Source organism: Scyliorhinus canicula, chromosome 1 (genome assembly GCF_902713615.1).
Source record: "Scyliorhinus canicula chromosome 1, sScyCan1.1, whole genome shotgun sequence".
Taxonomy (NCBI): domain Eukaryota; kingdom Metazoa; phylum Chordata; class Chondrichthyes; order Carcharhiniformes; family Scyliorhinidae; genus Scyliorhinus; species Scyliorhinus canicula.
In genome coordinates this window covers 208,513,427-208,529,880 of record NC_052146.1, presented here as the reverse complement: position 1 = coordinate 208,529,880, position 16,454 = coordinate 208,513,427, and the positions used below count along the sequence as shown (strand labels likewise).

At 45.8% G+C, this 16,454-nt stretch overlaps 1 protein-coding gene across 1 annotated transcript in view; it reads right to left on the bottom strand.

Annotated features, from left to right (window-relative positions):
• LOC119971330 overlaps nucleotides 1-16,454 on the bottom strand; it is a 121,400-nt gene that overhangs the window by 48,010 nt on the left and 56,936 nt on the right. The window contains exons 4-8 of the mRNA XM_038806738.1: nucleotides 15,215-15,264; nucleotides 14,871-14,979; nucleotides 12,903-13,061; nucleotides 4,704-4,812; nucleotides 1,633-1,697 (exon numbers count right to left, since the gene is read on the bottom strand). Coding sequence (XP_038662666.1) covers nucleotides 1,633-1,697; nucleotides 4,704-4,812; nucleotides 12,903-13,061; nucleotides 14,871-14,979; nucleotides 15,215-15,264 — 492 coding nt within the window. The remainder of the gene's footprint in view (nucleotides 1-1,632; nucleotides 1,698-4,703; nucleotides 4,813-12,902; nucleotides 13,062-14,870; nucleotides 14,980-15,214; nucleotides 15,265-16,454) is intronic.

The window sequence follows — 16,454 nt, the reverse complement described above, 5'->3', positions numbered from 1 at the left end:
AGCTCACCAGGCTAAATCACTGGCTTTTAAAGCAGACCAAGCAGGCCAGCAGCACGGTTCGATTCCCGTACCAGCCTCCCCGGACAGGCGCCGGAATGTGGCGACTAGGGGCTTTTCACAGTAACTTCATTGAAGCCTACTCGTGACAATAAGCGATTTCCATTTCCAAAGCAACAGAGTCCAATTTGATAGCACGTTCTTGGCACTGCAAGCTCTGCGAAACACCCCGCGATTCACGCCAAATATCGATCTCTTTTTCTTCCTGTTAAATCGCACACAAAGAGAGAAAATTCTGGACAAACTCAGCAGGTCTGCCAGCATTCGTGAAAGAGAGCAGTTCACTTTTTGAGTCCATTGATCCATTGTAATAACCTGCCTGTGCCACGTCCAATTGAGGATGATTATTTCCCTGTGCTCATTGGGAGTGCAAGCTCCCCAAACCCCTTGAGGGTGAGTTAGCTTACTAGCACTGGGATACAAGATCAGCCAGTGTGAGGCTGACTAGAAAGGAGCGAGGACCCAGTAAGCTGTAGCCTGGCCTTATGTATATAACGTTGTGTTAATAAATATGTCTGCAATTCGCCTTGGCCTCCTCATGCCTTTATTAAACTGGCGATGAGGGTAAAACTGAAGCAGTTGACATGCAGCCTCTTCGGCTAGGCTACTTCCCCGAAAACTAGTATTTGAACTGAGTCATGGAATTTGTTGAGTTATGTTACTGGTGTTCGGGAGTTTGGATGTTTGTGACCCTGATGTGGACGACTGGAATCGATGTGCAGCATGTCTGCAGTGCTTTTACGGAGCCAATTATGACTTGGAAAATGAGTGCCAGGCTGAGGTTTTGTTGCCGGCCTGTGTTTTGCGTATGTTTGGCGAGATCCAGGGCCGACGATACTGGATGTGGTGTCATCTGTCCGATTTATGAGATGGTGATGCAAAGTTTTGGTCCAAACTTCATCTATTGTTGTTTCACGATGCTGGTTCGATACGGTGGAGTGGGCTTCCAAGGAATCCGTTGTCAAGTTTGCTGCTGGATGTTTGGAATCACTGGTGGAGATGGAAGTGTGGTGCTCTGTTGACTGCAATGTTCCGTGACCGATGGGTCTGCAGGGTACACAACAGTAATATTCCACCCGAAGGCTGCTGGTTACAATGTGACTGCGGGTGTTTGAAGATGGAGCTGCTGAAGGGTTCTGTGCTGTGGAAGCAGGCAATTGGTGCGCAGATGCAGTGACCCTCATGTTGCGGGTATTGATGAGAGTTCTTGTCTGACTGCTCAGCCTCTCCGACTACATAATTCCTCACATTTCTATCCCTTTTCAGTTCCGTAGAAGGGTGATGTGGATTCAAAATGCTAACTGTGTTTTTCTCTCTCCACAGATGCTACCAGACCTGCTGAGTTTATCCAGCATTTTCTGTTTATATATGATATAAAAGTCTATCCATGCAGTCTCTGGCCACTACTCCTTTCAGACTCTCTTGCCAACAACCTGACATAAGGGAAATTATGACCCGTACGCCATTGAAAAAGAACATTCAAGAATCAAAGAATCTGATTGAGTGCAGGGTTACAACCTGCAAGTTCCTCTGTTACGAAAAATCTAATTGAAATGAAAAATCAATCTCCTTTACCTTTCACCGATAAATTGACCATGTGAGACTTTTTCAATCTTTTATTTTCCAGTGGTATACCTTCCCTGAAAGATATAAACATAAGACATTAAATCATTCATAATTAAACTGTCAAAAATGGAAGGCCTTGGGCAGAGTCCACCACCCTTAGGGTATGAACCTGAGTGAGGACCAACTCTGGATTCAGATCTCCCCAGCTGAGAGATCTTCCACGAGACAGCCAAGGTGGCCTCCACGTCCAATTAAGGGACCCCCAAGGCTGCACACCCAACTGGAAAGCCGGCAACTTTGGAAAACAGATACTTCCACAGTCAGAGGGGGGACATCTTGGGGGGGGGGGGGGGGGGGGGGGGGGAGACACGGGCTGGATGGGTTGGCAGCGAGGGTGCCTCCATCTCAAGATGCCCGATATAAATCAACAAATTTCTGGCCACAGCTATGAGGTCACCCATGTGGCCAGGATACTCCTCCAAAGAACCACAGCTATAGTCTGCTAGATGGCTGCTGCTTCAGTGGGGGTGCAGCAGGGGTTATATCAATCCAAACCAGTTGGTGATGTCTGGAACCAGCTACTAACACTTTTTCTGATAGCAGACTCATTCACAGAATGTAACATAACACATGTCTGCTTCCTGCCTCCCAACCCAGTGCCCCGTCAGTCTCCCTTTCTACTCTTTCAAACTGAGAACAAATAATCCAGTTAACTAAATTGACAGCCCCAAGCCGCACTACAATGAAGAATAAGGGTTTAAAGCAATGGTTCTCAACCGGGGTCCACATGGACCCTGGGGGTCCATGTAACATTACTGGGGGTCCACACAAATAAAATACCGAATTGGGGGTCCACGGTGATATTTTAGTGGTCCATAGAGCAATTCTACTTCAGAACAAATTAGACTCTCTCTCTCTCTCTCTCTCTCTCGCACTGACAAAGGTCAAAGAGAGATTATAATCTATCTAATTTACCTTGAGGGCTGAAGGAGCTCAGAACCAAAAAGGTGCATTTGCTGTGGCCCTAATTGTCCCACTAATCTCCCTTGGATTAGTTTACCAATCTGATATATTTGAAAAAATCAATTTACTTAATAAACAGCTCCAAGGAAAACATTCTGATCTCATATCCAGTAAAGGTACTTTTCTGAGAAAACTGCCGCTGTACAAAATGAATATCAGACGGTGTGCATTTGAACAGTTTCCTTGTTTGACCTCGATTAGCAGCGATTTGCACGATGATGACCTTGCATTGTATGCTGAATATTTGGAAAATTTGCATGAAAATATGCAAGCTCGGTTTAGTGACCTACTCATGATGGATATACCAACTTGGGTGGCAATTCCTTTTGAAGTTAATGCTACCGATGTAGACATTTCTTTACAGGAGACCCTCATTGAATTACAAAGTGATGAAATATTGCATGCAAAATTCAAAAATGGGAAGCATAATATATGGAAAACAAATGGCACTGCTAAAAAGTACCCACTACTCTGGGATAAAGCACAGCTCTACGTTATAGCTTTTCCATCATCTTACCTTGTTGAATCAGGATTTAGTCGTGTTCTTCACTTATTATCAAAAGCTCGTAATAAACTCGACATTGTGAAAAAGGGTGATCTTCGACTATCATTGACCGCGATGGAGCCGAATATAAAAAAACTCGCTGAGCAGCATCAACCACAGGGATCTCATTGAATAAATCTGCATTTTTTTCTTAATTACTCACTTAGGCCTATCTTAAAATGGTTTATTATGAATTATTTACTAGTGTACATAATGCTCTATAGAATTTAATTGTTAAATATGTTTATTTGCAATAAATTAGTTTTCCTTCAAAATAAAGCATAATCATTTACTATTTCTTTAATATTTGATACAATTCCTTTACTTTTTTGTTAGAGAAAAATATAAGAAGCTTTTTTTTCTGTGGAATGGCTATGGGGGTCCACAAAAAAAAATTAAGAGGAAAAGGGATCCATGGGTTAAAAAAGGTTGAGAACCACTGGTTTAAAGGAAACTTGGCAACCTGAAACAAAATGTCATTTTGGGGGTTTAGGAAGCACTCCAGCCCCTGTGGTGCCCACCAGACACAGAAGGCCTCAAGCATGCCAGTGGACAGCATGAGCTCCTTCTCCAGGGACACCTGGAGATCAGTCTCTCTTTATAAGTAATTCAAGTAGTTAGTTAAACAATGTCCTCCTGTGTATTGTAACAATAGAATTAACATACAATTAATGGGGGTTGGGGCGGAGCGTAGTGAGTATAGAAATCATCAGGAGCCCCCCCTCATTGGACAGAGTATAGAAATCATCAGGACCCCCCGGGGGGGGTCGGAGAATCCCGACCCTGCTGTTCTTGTGTTTGTTCTGATGAGTGCAAGATGAAGAGTTCCTAGCAACATGTCTGTTTGCAGCAATATTCAAATTATATATCTGGTCTATCTGGAGTATTGCCAGATAACAGCACCTTCTAACAAGGAAGACAGGGATTCATTGAGGGCAACATTAACCCCCCCCCCCGAGTAAAACATTCTTTCTCAACTTTAGCATTATCAGCTATCTAATAATAATAATCTTTATTATTGTCACAAGTAGGCTTACATTAATACTGCAATGAAGTTACTGTGAAAATCCCCTAGTTGCCACACACCGGCGCATGTTCGGGTACACTGAGGGAGAATTCACAATGTCCAAATTACTTAACATCTTTCAGGACTTGTGGGAGGAAACCGGAGCACCCGGAGGAAACCCACGCAGACACGGGGAGAACGTGAAGACTCCGCACAGACAGTGACACAAGCCGGGAATCGAACCTTGGACCCTGGCGCTATGAAGCAACGGTGCTAACCACTGTGCTACCGTGTCTAGTAATGAATGAGAAAGGTCCACATTATCCCTGAATGCTAATCCAGGGTGCCATAGTCTTCGCTCCTTGCGAAAATGCTTCTGCAAATGTATCTGCAGCTCCATAACTCCTCATTGAAGAGATAATTTGTAATGCCTGTTCATGTTAAAACCCCACAGTTCTATTTTGTATAAAAGCAGAAACATACATTTCATTCATGGTTTTTCCTCACCTGTTATGGGGGTGGTTTGATTGATGGCTGCCCCAATCTGATGACTGAGAGTCACTAAGGGTTGCCAGGGCAGCTGTAAATCCCTCGATATCATGAGGACCCATAGTCTCTTGAATGGACAGTGAGGAGTAAAAAAAATGTTGGTTGGTTAGAACAGGAAATGCTCATGGCTGCCTGAACAGAGGAAAGGTGCTGTCCTATCGATATCACAGGCAACCTTCCCACACCTCAAACAACAATAAAACTTCAAGTTTACTTGGTAACTGGAGTCACTTTGCTCATCATAAATTGAGTAGCTGCGTTAGAGTTCAAATGAGGATTCCATACCACTCAGGGCCACTCAAGTGATTCCATGTTGATGGAGCAATTGAGCTGAAGGGCGAGTGAGAACGTTGAACTAACTAGAAAGATGAATGTAACATGGAGAAACTCCTGTAAGGTCTTCAAATGAAAATCTGTAATAAGATAACCTACCCTTCATAACATTCCTCTGAACAAGTCCTACTGGAAGCAGGTCGAATAGATTGAGTGTTTCCAGATGATTAGTGCAATTTGCAAACTGTAACTGCTTTTTTTCCCAAAAGTCCACTACATGCATCCTATTCCATACAGACAACCCCCCCCCCTCCCCCCCCACTGTACACGCTGACATCTCCCACTGTCCTCACTGTGCTATTGTATGGCCAATCCGCCAATATAGAACAATAGAATCCCTACATTGAAGAAGGAGGCCATTCGACCCATCGGGTCTGCACCAACCCTCTGAAAGAGCACCCCAGCTAGGCCCACCGCCTCCCCCATCCCCGTAACCCCACCTAAACACATCTTTAGACACTAAAGGGCAGTTTAGCATGGCCAATCCACCTGCAAATCTTTGGACTGTGAGAGGAAACCAGAGCACCCGGAGGAAACCCACGCAGACATGAGGAGAACATACAAACTCCACACAGTCACCCATGGCCGAATTGAACTCGATTCCCTGACGCTTTGAGGTACAGTGCCCAGACCTATACATAGTTACTGCACAAGACACCCAGGAGGCCCAAATCGAAGGCAGCAGCCTAGAGTGGTCTAACTACTGTGTCACCGTGCTGCCTGTTGAATTATGCCTTTTTCCAAAACCCTCTTAACTCCTTGGCTAATTGAATAATGCAATCTCTACCATTCTAGTCTGCTGCTTTCGATTTGGGCCTACTGGGTGTCTTGTGCAGTAACTAGGTCTGGGCACTGCGCCTTATGAGGGGTACATTGACCTTGGAAGGAGAGCAGTGTAAATTCACAGAATGTTGTTAGCAGGGTTTGTATTTCCTGGAATATAAACGGTTGGCAGGTGAATTGACTGTGGCTTTTAGGATTTTGAAGGTAATTTAGAGAGTCAATGGAGAGAAATGTTTTCTGCTGGCAGCTGGGCCTAGGACAAGGGGATGTGACCTTAAATACGGAGCTAAGCCATTTGGAAGAGACATTTGGAATCACACGCAATGGATGGTAGAAGTATGGAACTCTTTCATACAAAAAGCAGTCACACACCCACCTCTGCATCAATAGCTCCGAAGTGGAGATGGTCGATAAGTTCCTGGTGGTCACCATCACCAACAGTCTGTCCAGTTCCACTCACGTTTATGCAACAGTCAAGAAAGTCCAGCAATGTCTCTACTTCCTACGGAAGCTAAAGAAAATCGGCATGTCTGCATCGACTCTCACAAATGTCTACAGATGTGTGATAGAGAACATCCTATCCGGCTGCATCACAGCCTGGTATGGCAACTGCTCGGTCCAAGATTGCAAGAAACTGCAGAGTGTGGTGAGCTCAGCCCAACGCATCACACAAGCTTGCCATGGTCACATTGATTCTGTCTACACCTCCCGCTGCCTCAGGAATGCAGACAGCATTATCAGAGACCCCTCCCACCCAGGCTTTGCCTTCTTCCAGACCCTTCCATCAGGCAGAAGTTACAGGAGTCTGAAGACCCGCATGTCCAGACATAGGAACAGCTTCTTCCCCACAGCTACTAGACTCCTCAATGACTCCCCCTCCGACTGATCTGTTCCCTGTAAGAATACTATTCACGACGCCCGACGCTGCTCGTGCTCATGTATTTGCTTTGTTTGGCCCCTTGTTCCACACTGTGAGCAATCACTGTTTGTCGATGTACCATTTGTCAATGTTCTCTGTCGATTATTCTTTTTTGTCTACTATGTACGTACTGTGTACATTCCCTTGGCCGCAGAAAAATACTTTTCAGGGTACTTCGGTACATGTGACAATAAATCAAATCAAATCAATTCAATGGCATTTCAATTAATAAATTAGAAATCTGAAATTGATATATTTTTGCTTAGCAACAGTAATTTGTTTCTGTATTCGCTCGAGGGATATGGGCTTCGCTGGCTAGGTCAGCATTTATTGCCCATCTCTAATTGCCGTTGAGAAGGTGGTGATGAGCTGCCTCCTTGAACCGGTGTAGTTTATGTGCTGTAGGTACACCCACAGTGCTGTTAGGGAGCAAGTTCCAGCAGATCCAGTGACAGTGAAGGAACGGCAACATATTTCCAAGTCAGGATGGTGAGTGTCTTGGAGAGGAATTTGTAGATGGTGGGGTTTCCACATATCTGCTGCCCTTGTTCTTCTGGATGATATAGTGAGTAGCCATGGATTTGGAAGATGCTGCTTAAGGACCCTTGGTGCATTCCTGCAATGCATCTTGTAGATGGTACACACTGCTGCTACCGTGTGTCAGTGGTGGAGGGGTGAATGTTTATGGGCGGGGCGCCAATCAAACGGACTGCTTTGTCCTGGATGGTGTCGAGCTTCATGAATGTTGTTGGAGCTTCACTCACCCAGACAAGTGGAGAGTATTCCATCACACTCCTGACTTGTTGCCTTGTAGATGGTGGACAGGCTTTGGGGAGCCAGGGGGTGCGTTACTCGCTGCAGGATTCGTAGGCTCTGACTGCTCTGGTTGCCATATATTTATATGGCTAGTCCAGTTCAGTTTCTGGTCAATGGTAACTCCCAGGATGTTGAAAGTGGGCAGGGTTTAACGATGGTAATGTTACTAAATGTAAAGGGGTGATGGTTGGATCCACTCTTCTTGGATATGATCATAGCCTGACACTTGCATGGCACAAATGTTATTTGCCACTTGTCAGTCCAAACCTGGATATTGTTTAGATCTTGCTGCATTTGGATATGGGCTTCTTCAGTGTCTGAGGAGCTGCAAATGGTGCTGAACATTGTGCAGTCATCCGCAAACATCCCCACTTCTGACCTTACAATGGAAGAGATGTCAATGTTGAAGATGGTTAGGCCTAGGACACTACCCTGAGGAATTCAGAGTAATAATGAGGGATTATGGAGCCCAGATGGGTAGATGAACTCAGGATACAGATCAACCATGATCCTATTTAATAGTGGAATGGATTTGGGAAGCTTTCTTGGGTTACACCTGATTCCACAAAACATCTGCCGGATAGTCCACTTCCGGACTATGATTGTAATTAGTGGCATACAGGTATTGTCACTACATGGTGATCCAGAGACCCAAGATACTCTGGTATCCAGATTCAAATCCCACCACAGCAAATGGTGGAACTCTAATCCAATAAATATCTGGAATTAAAAATCTAATGATAGCGATCAAGCAATGCAAAATCCAGCTGGTTCACTGATGTCCTTTGGGAAAGAAATCTGCCATTCTTACATGGTCTGGTCTACATGTGACTCTAGATCCACAGCAATGGGGTTGAGTCTTAAAAGTCAATAAAAAAGAAAGAAACCGGATGGACATCGACCTAGGCAATGGAAACAACAGCAAAGAACAGATCTAGCAAGTCAAGACTGGGCATCCATGAGGCGCTGTGGGCCACCAGCAGCAGCAGAATTGTACTTAACCACAATCTGTAACCTCACGGCCTGGCATATCTCCCTCTCTACCATTACCACCCAGCCAGGGGATCAACCCTGGTTCAATGAAGAGTGCAGGAGGACATGCCAGGAGCAACATCAGGCATACCGAAAACTGAGGTGTTAACCTGGTGAACTACAACACAGGACTACTTGTGTGCCAAACAACATAAGCAGCAAGTAATAGACAGAGCTAAGCGATTCCACAACGAAAGCATCAGATCTAAGCTCTGTAGTCTGCCACATCCAGCCGTGAATGAATGGTGATGAACAATTAAACAGCTCACTGGAGGAGGAAACTCCATAAATATCCTCATCCTCAATGATGGAGATGAAGAGCCCAGCACATCTGTGCAAAAGACAAAGCTGAACCATTTGCAATAATCTTCTGCCAGAAGTGCCGAGTGGATGATCCATCTCGGTCTCCTCCGGAGGTCCCCAGCATTATGGATGTCAGTCTTCAGCCAATACAATTCACTCCACGTGATATCAAAAAGGAGCTGAAGGCCCTGGATACTGCAAAGGCTTTGGGCCCTGACAATATTCCGGTCATAGAACTGAAGACTTGTGCTCCAGAACTTGCTGCACCCCTAGCCAATCTGTTCCAGTACAGCTACAACACTGGCATCTACCCAGCAATGTGGAAAATTGCCCAGGTGTGTCCTGTACACAAAAACCAGGACAAATCCAACCCGACCAATTACCGCCTTATCAGTCTACTCTTAATCGTCAGTAAAGTGATGGAAGAAGTCATCAACAGTGGTATCTAGCGGCACTTACTCAGCAATAACCTGCTCACTGATGCTCAGTTTGGGTTCCGCCAGGGTCACTCAGCTCCTGACCTCAATGCAGCCTTGGCTGAAGTCCAGAGGTGAGGTGAGAGTGACTACCCTTCACTTCAAGGCAGCATTTTCTATGACATCAAAGAGCCCTAGCTAAACTGGAATCAATGGGAATCAGGGGGGAAACGCTCTGCTGGTTGGAGTCATACCTGACACAAAGGGAGATGGTTGTGGTGGTTGGAGGTTAATCATCTCAGTTGCAGGACATCACTGCAGGGGTTTCTCAGGGTAGTGTCCTAGGCCTAACCATCTTCAGCTGCTTCATCAATAACTTTCCTTCCCAAATAAGGTCAGAAGTGGGGATCTTTGTGGATGACTGCCCAATGTTCAGCACCATTCATGACTCCTCAGATAATGAAGCAGTCCATGTCCAAATGCAGCAAGACCTGGAGAATATCCAGGCTTGGGCTGACAAGTGGCAAGTTACATTCGCGCTACACAAGTGACAGGCAATGACCATTTCCAACAAGAGAGAATCAAACCATCGCGCCTTGACAGTCAAAGGCATTACCATCACTTAGTCTCCCACTATTAATATCCTGGGGGTTACTATTGAACAGAAACTGAACTAGACAGCCATATAAATACTGTGGCGACAAGATCAGGTCAGAACCTAGGAATCCTACAGTGAGTAACTGACCTCCTGACTCCCCAAAGCCTGTCCTCATCCTACAAAGCAAAAGTCAGGAGTGTGATGGAATACTCCCCACTTGCCTGGATGGGTGCAGCTCCAACAACACTCAGCTCTACACTATCCAGGACAAAGCATACGCCCACTTGCTTGGTACCCCTTCCACAATCACTCAATCCCTTCACTACCGACACACGGTAGCAGCCATGTGTACCATCTACAAGATGCATTGCAGAACTCATCAAGGCTCCATAGGCAGCACCTTCCAAACCCATGACCACTACTATCTAGAAGGACAGGGACATGTGAACGCCACCACTTGGAAGTTACACTCCAAGTCACTCACCATGCTAATTTGGAAATATATTGCCATTCCGTCACTTGCTGGGTCAAAATCCTGAAACTCCCTCCCTAGCAGCACTGTTGGTTTACCAATACCTCAGGGACTGCAGCGGTTCAAGAAGGCAGCTCACCACCACCTTCTCAAGGGCAAGTAGGGGATGGATACCAAATGCTGCCCTAGCCAGCAATATTCACATCCCATAACAATGAATTTAAAAAATAATCTCAGAGATATGCAGTGATGACATACCTGGTTCTACATGTGTCGGAATTTTATTCAGTACATTAAAATGTCTGTACTTGCACTTACAGCTGTTTGTATACAACTTAGTTAATTTCTCTAGTTAACTACATCCAGGACTAACTAATCAAACACATAGAAGGGGTGGCACAGTGGTTAGCACTGCTGCCTCACAGCAGCAGGGATAGGTTTGATTGCCTTGGGTGACTGTCTGTGTGAAGTTTTTACGTCCTCCCCGTGTCTACGTGTGTTTCCTCCGGGTGCTCCGGTTTCCTCCCACAGTCCGGAGATGTGCAGGTTAGGTGGATTGGCCATGCTAAATTGCCGCTTAGTGTGCAGAGATGTACAGGTTAGGTGGGGTTACGGGGATAGGATGGGGGAGTGGACCTAGCTAGGCTGCTCTTTCAGAGGGTCAATGCAGACTCAATGGGCCGAATGGCCTCCTTCTACACTGTAGAGATTCAATTATTCTAACAGATACCAAACACCCGTAATCAAATATCGAATAACCAGCTCCCCTTTTTTGGTCTTACCTATAAACCTCAGCACCAGGTGAAATCGGTCGGGCCCTAGGCAGGCAGCAGTTCCCATGGGAACCCATTTAGCATCAACAGCTCCCCAGAATGATGGGGAAGAGGCCCAAGGACCAATTTCTGATGGTCCTGGTGCCTCGCTGCCTGGCACAGCAATGGAGTCATGCCTGACCTCAAATGCTGTCCAACCTCTACTCCGGATATATTCTGACTCATTGCAAGATGATTAAAAATGCATCACACAGACTGTTGCTGAACAGAATTTTCCTTTGAGGGCTGGAACTACTTCTCGCTCTCCCTCTCTGAGGCTAAACCATTTTTAGTCACTTTCCAGTATTAATATTTTCATACAATGGAGTTTCCTCCTGGACGTTTTTCTAGCATAGCAGTTATTGCACTAGGTGGCACCTCAGACCACAACATGGAAGCATGTTTAGGCTGTGGTTTTGTCAGGTTGAAAAGGTGTCCCTTTGACTCCCATTCATGGATTCATTAAGGTAATTTGCAAATGCCTAATTAATGTTCTCATTCTTTAAATTAATTATACCATTGAAAGCATCAAGGGCAGGTCTTACACTGTCCAAGATGTGTGGCAGTGCCAGCAGATCTCAATGCTTGATTCTCAGGAAGCCAGTGACTTCACCTGAGTAAACTTACTGGATATGTTAAAGCCTGTCAGGCAGCAATAAAGATTTCCCTGGTGACGGCAGCAAAGAAATCTGTCAAACATACATCGAGAATGCTGCTAGCTTTGCAAGATCCAAGCGTAAGCTGGTGACAGCATCCAGTGTGGCGTGTAACCCAGTGTGGTGTGTAACACAATTCAGAATCAACATGGGGACAGTCTTTCTCTGTATATCTTGTATCAGCCTCAGAGCAACGTTTCAGTTTCTCATTGATTGTGCGGCTTTGAGATTAAACCCAATTAACGTAAGGTTGCTCAATGCCGTTTCTTCCTGTTTCCATAGTCATTAACCCATTTATCTTCAATACATTTCAGACATGTCAATGGGTTAAAGTTCAGAAGCTAGAGAAAGGAAATTCATATAAAACAAGTCAAGTGTTGTCACATTAATCTTCACGTGTCGTAATATGAAGGTTGCTACTCTTCTCTGGCAATTCTTTCCTCCATCACGAGATGGCATGGTGGCACAGTGGTTAACACTGCTGCCTCACAGTGCCAAGGGCCCAGGTCCAATTCCAGCCTCGGGTGACTGTCTGTGTGGCGTTTACACGTTCTCCCTGTGTCTGCATGTGTTTGCTCCTGTTTTCTCCCTCCAGTCCAAAGATGTGCAGGTTAGGTGGGGTTTATTGGGTTACGGGGATAGGACAGGGGAGTGGGTCTAGCTAGGGTGCTCTTTCAGAGGGTCGGTGCAGACTCAGTGGGCTGAATGGCCTCCTTCTGCACTACAGGTTCTATGTCTTCTGAACTCTATCCTGTCTGTCATCTTCAAATGTCTCTTTTCTCTCTGACATCAATTGGCTTTTCTTCTAACTTTCTTCCCTTCCTTTTCCCATCACCCAGTCGACATTCCCCCTTCTGTTTTGCTGCTTCTCTTTCTCTCATTCAGACTCTAACCCCACGCCAAATTTTACACTTTCCCCTTTAAAACCCCCGACTATTTTGCAGCTCCATGCAAGGCAGGAGTAGACTTTCTGGTGTGACATTACTGCCCTTATTCTGCTACCACGTCTCTCCTTACCGAGCAGTTTGTCAAGGGTCTGGCTGGCTGTATCCAACGGATGGAGCTCTTTGTAAATCGAAGACAGCAGGATCTCTTTCTCCTCTGCTGTCCTTAATTGGAGTCGGTCAAGGGTGTCCGGGTCAATCGACACTAACTGGTGTCCTTGCAATTTTGCCTCTGAGCGGCAGAAATGAAAAGTGGAATTTAACACATTCCAATTAGTACAAAGCCCTTGAGAGGAGAAACTTGTGACCTTACTTTGGCTTCTGACTACAGTCGAGCACGGTGGCTCGCAAAATGTGGTCGGTGGGCCGCTGGTGGTCCCCGAGGGTGCTCCAGGTGGTCCTCAGGCTGGTTCGAAATGCAACTCACTGATTCAGAGCAATGAGAGAAGAGAGCAGAACCCTCATCTCCACCACTCATGGAATGTCACGCAACCAGCCGGCTCTCAGTGTGTGTGGCAGAGGTTGTCATGAGTGGGAGCAATAACAATGTCGTTTTATAAGCGAGATTTCTGTGACTGATGATTTTGTTCATTGATATAGATATGAGTTATTTTTCTGTTTCTCAAAATAGGATTATTTGATGTTCCTTTAAGAAATATTAGACTGTTTCAAGCAAGCATTTTCTCTTGTGGTATGAATGTTTATAATGTCAAAAGGGCTATACTTCTGATGTGAATTAATAAGTTACTTTAGATAGTTAATAGCCAAATAGCACACATTAATACACCCCACTTAAGTCTGCTGATTTCTTTTCATGGTGGCAAATTAAAGTGGGTGGAGTATAACCGGTAGAAGAGTCATAGGGTCTTTGCCCTGCTTCAATGGCTCAGGATGAAAGAGTTTCAGAACCTCTGCTGTAGAGGAGAACCATCTGGTCACATGGGGTAGGGATGTATTATGGAAAGATTTTGAGCAGTGGCAGTGCCCTGAGGAACTGGCACTGTTGGAAAGTGGATGGGTGTCAAACTTTGTTTGATTGACACTCTGTTGCAATTATAACATTTATACGATTGTTATGTTTTGGGACTGCGTCTTTAACTTAAGGTAAAACGAAGGAGGTCAGGTGTACTCCCTGATTAACTTTTTTGTGGTGCACAAGGCATTGCTGGCGGGGGTGGTTGACTCGGAGTTTTCGACAATCGTGGTCTCTGACCACGGGCCGCACTGGGTGGATTTGCGAGCGGATCGGAGGGGTGCCCAGTCCTGCAGTGGAGGCTGGATGTGGGGTTGAAGGGGGATGAGGTGTGAGCGGGTCAGGGCTGCCATTTGGGGATATGTGGCGCTGAATGATATGGGAGAGGTCACACCTGCAATGCTGTGGGAGGCACTCAAGGCGGTAGTCAGGGGGGAGTTTATCTTTATCTCAATTCAGGCGCATAGGGAGAATGTGGAGCAGGCAGAGATGGCAAGGCCCTGCGGAGGGTGAATGTGTCCTCATGATGTGCGAGGCTAAGCCTCATTCAGTTTAAAGTAATTCATAGAGCACATATGACAGAAGCACGGATGCAAAGGTTTTTTGAGGGAGTAGAGGATAGTTGTTGGCGGTGCATGGGGAGGCCCACCAATCATGTCCACATGTTCTGGGCATGTCCGAAACTAAAGGAACATTGGCAGGGATTTGTGGATGTAATGTCCGAGGTGCTCGGGGTGAAGGAGTCTAGAGGTCAGAAGACCCTGGAGACTAGGGGTCGAGAGAGGCTGATGCTTGGATGGAGGGGCTCTGAGCCTCCGAAAGCGGGAGTGTGGGTGAGTGACCTGGTGGAATTCCTGAGCCTGGAGAAGGTCAAGCCCGTCCTGAGGGGGTCGGCTGATGGGCTCGCTCGGAGGTGGAAGCCGTTCATTGACTTCTTTAAGGAGGATTGAGGAGTCAGCAGGTGGAGGGAGGGCTAAGGGGGTTAAAATGGGAAAGGCAGGAACATTATACAGTCCTTTATAAAATGTTACGGTGACTGGATAGCATGATTCTTAGAGTTTATGTCACCTTTGATAGAAGGAATACTGTTCTCTAGTCCGAGACTTCTGAACCATTCGCAAACCTCATCCGTGTTCATTTCCTCTAGAGATTTGTCCCTTAGCTCCTCAGTGTCCACCTGAAGAAAGAAGATCACTCTTAACAAGAAACAGGCAGGGAGCGATTGGGTGGGTGAGTGGAGCTGAGGCGGAATAACAGCCGTGATCTTACTGACTGGTGTAGCAGGCTCGAGGGAGTGAACGGCCTCCTCCTGCCCCAATTATGCTCCGCTATACTCACAGAGACATGACCAGTTGGACAAATTTCATATAACAGTACATACATCTTTTGGAGGCATTGCACATATAACTTACCGTTTCATTAATATTCCCATTCTGATCAGCTAACAGTGGTACATAGGATGCTGAAAAACAAAGATATTGTCCTGAGGCCAAAATACTCTTGGAACATTCTTAAAATTTCACCCTTATATATTGTAACGTAGAACTTCTCAAATCAATAAAGTGGGAGACTGTTTAATACACTGCACCTTTTGCTATTCCATTCACGCACATGAACTGGATGCAGTTACTAAAAGGACCCATTTGGGATATGTGTAAATTATAGATTATCATGTCAACCACTTCAATTCATTGCTAATGGAGTGTGTGGACTTGAGCCATCAGCAGTCGTGTGCAGAGAGCACAAAATGGCACTTTTAAAAGGAAGGTTAGGCTGAAATGCTGTTCTTTCACTTTCGAACCATGGTTTGAAAGAAAAAGCAGGATAGAGTCGGTGGAAGTTTCCCTATCCCTGCTGATGATTTTTGTCACTGGGTCAACATACTGGAACTCCCTCCCTACCAGCACTGTGGGTGTACCGGCACAAATGGACTGCAGCGGTTCAAGAAGGCGGCTCATCGCCACCTTCTCATGGGCAATTAGGGATGGGCGACCAATGCTGGCCTGGCCAGCAATGTCCACACCCGTGAAAATACATATTTGAAAAAGATATGGAGAAGTTCAATTCCGGCTCATGGTGCTCAGGATTTGGCACAATTGACAACCTTACAGAACTCATTGAGTTCGCTATGTCTAGTCAAACTCCCATGTTGGTGTGGCGAATGCTTCTAAAAACAACTTTTGATGTTGAGGACACCTCCATTAAAGAAGAATACTGAAGAGGTGTCATTGCTGCAATGTGCTTATTCCCATGGTGTGAGACACCTACTGTTCAATTCGCAACATGCAAGTTCCGTAAATATCAGAGCATTTATATCAGGGCAGCACAATAGCACAGTGGTTAGCACTGTTGCTTCACAGCTGCAGGGTCCTAGGTTTGATTCCCGGCTTGGGCCACTGTCTGTGCGGAGTCTGCACGTTCTCCCCGTGTCTGCGTGGGTTTCCTCCCGCAGTCCAAAGATGTGCAGGTTAGATGGATTGACCATGCTAAATTGCCTTTAGCGTCCAAAAAAGGCTAGGTGGGGTTGCTGGGTGGAGGTATGGGCTTACGTAGCTGCTCTTTCTAAGAGCAACTGCAGACTCGATGGGCCGAATGGCCTCCTTCTGCGCTGTAAATTCTATGATTAATGTGAGTCCTATGCAGGGGCTGTTG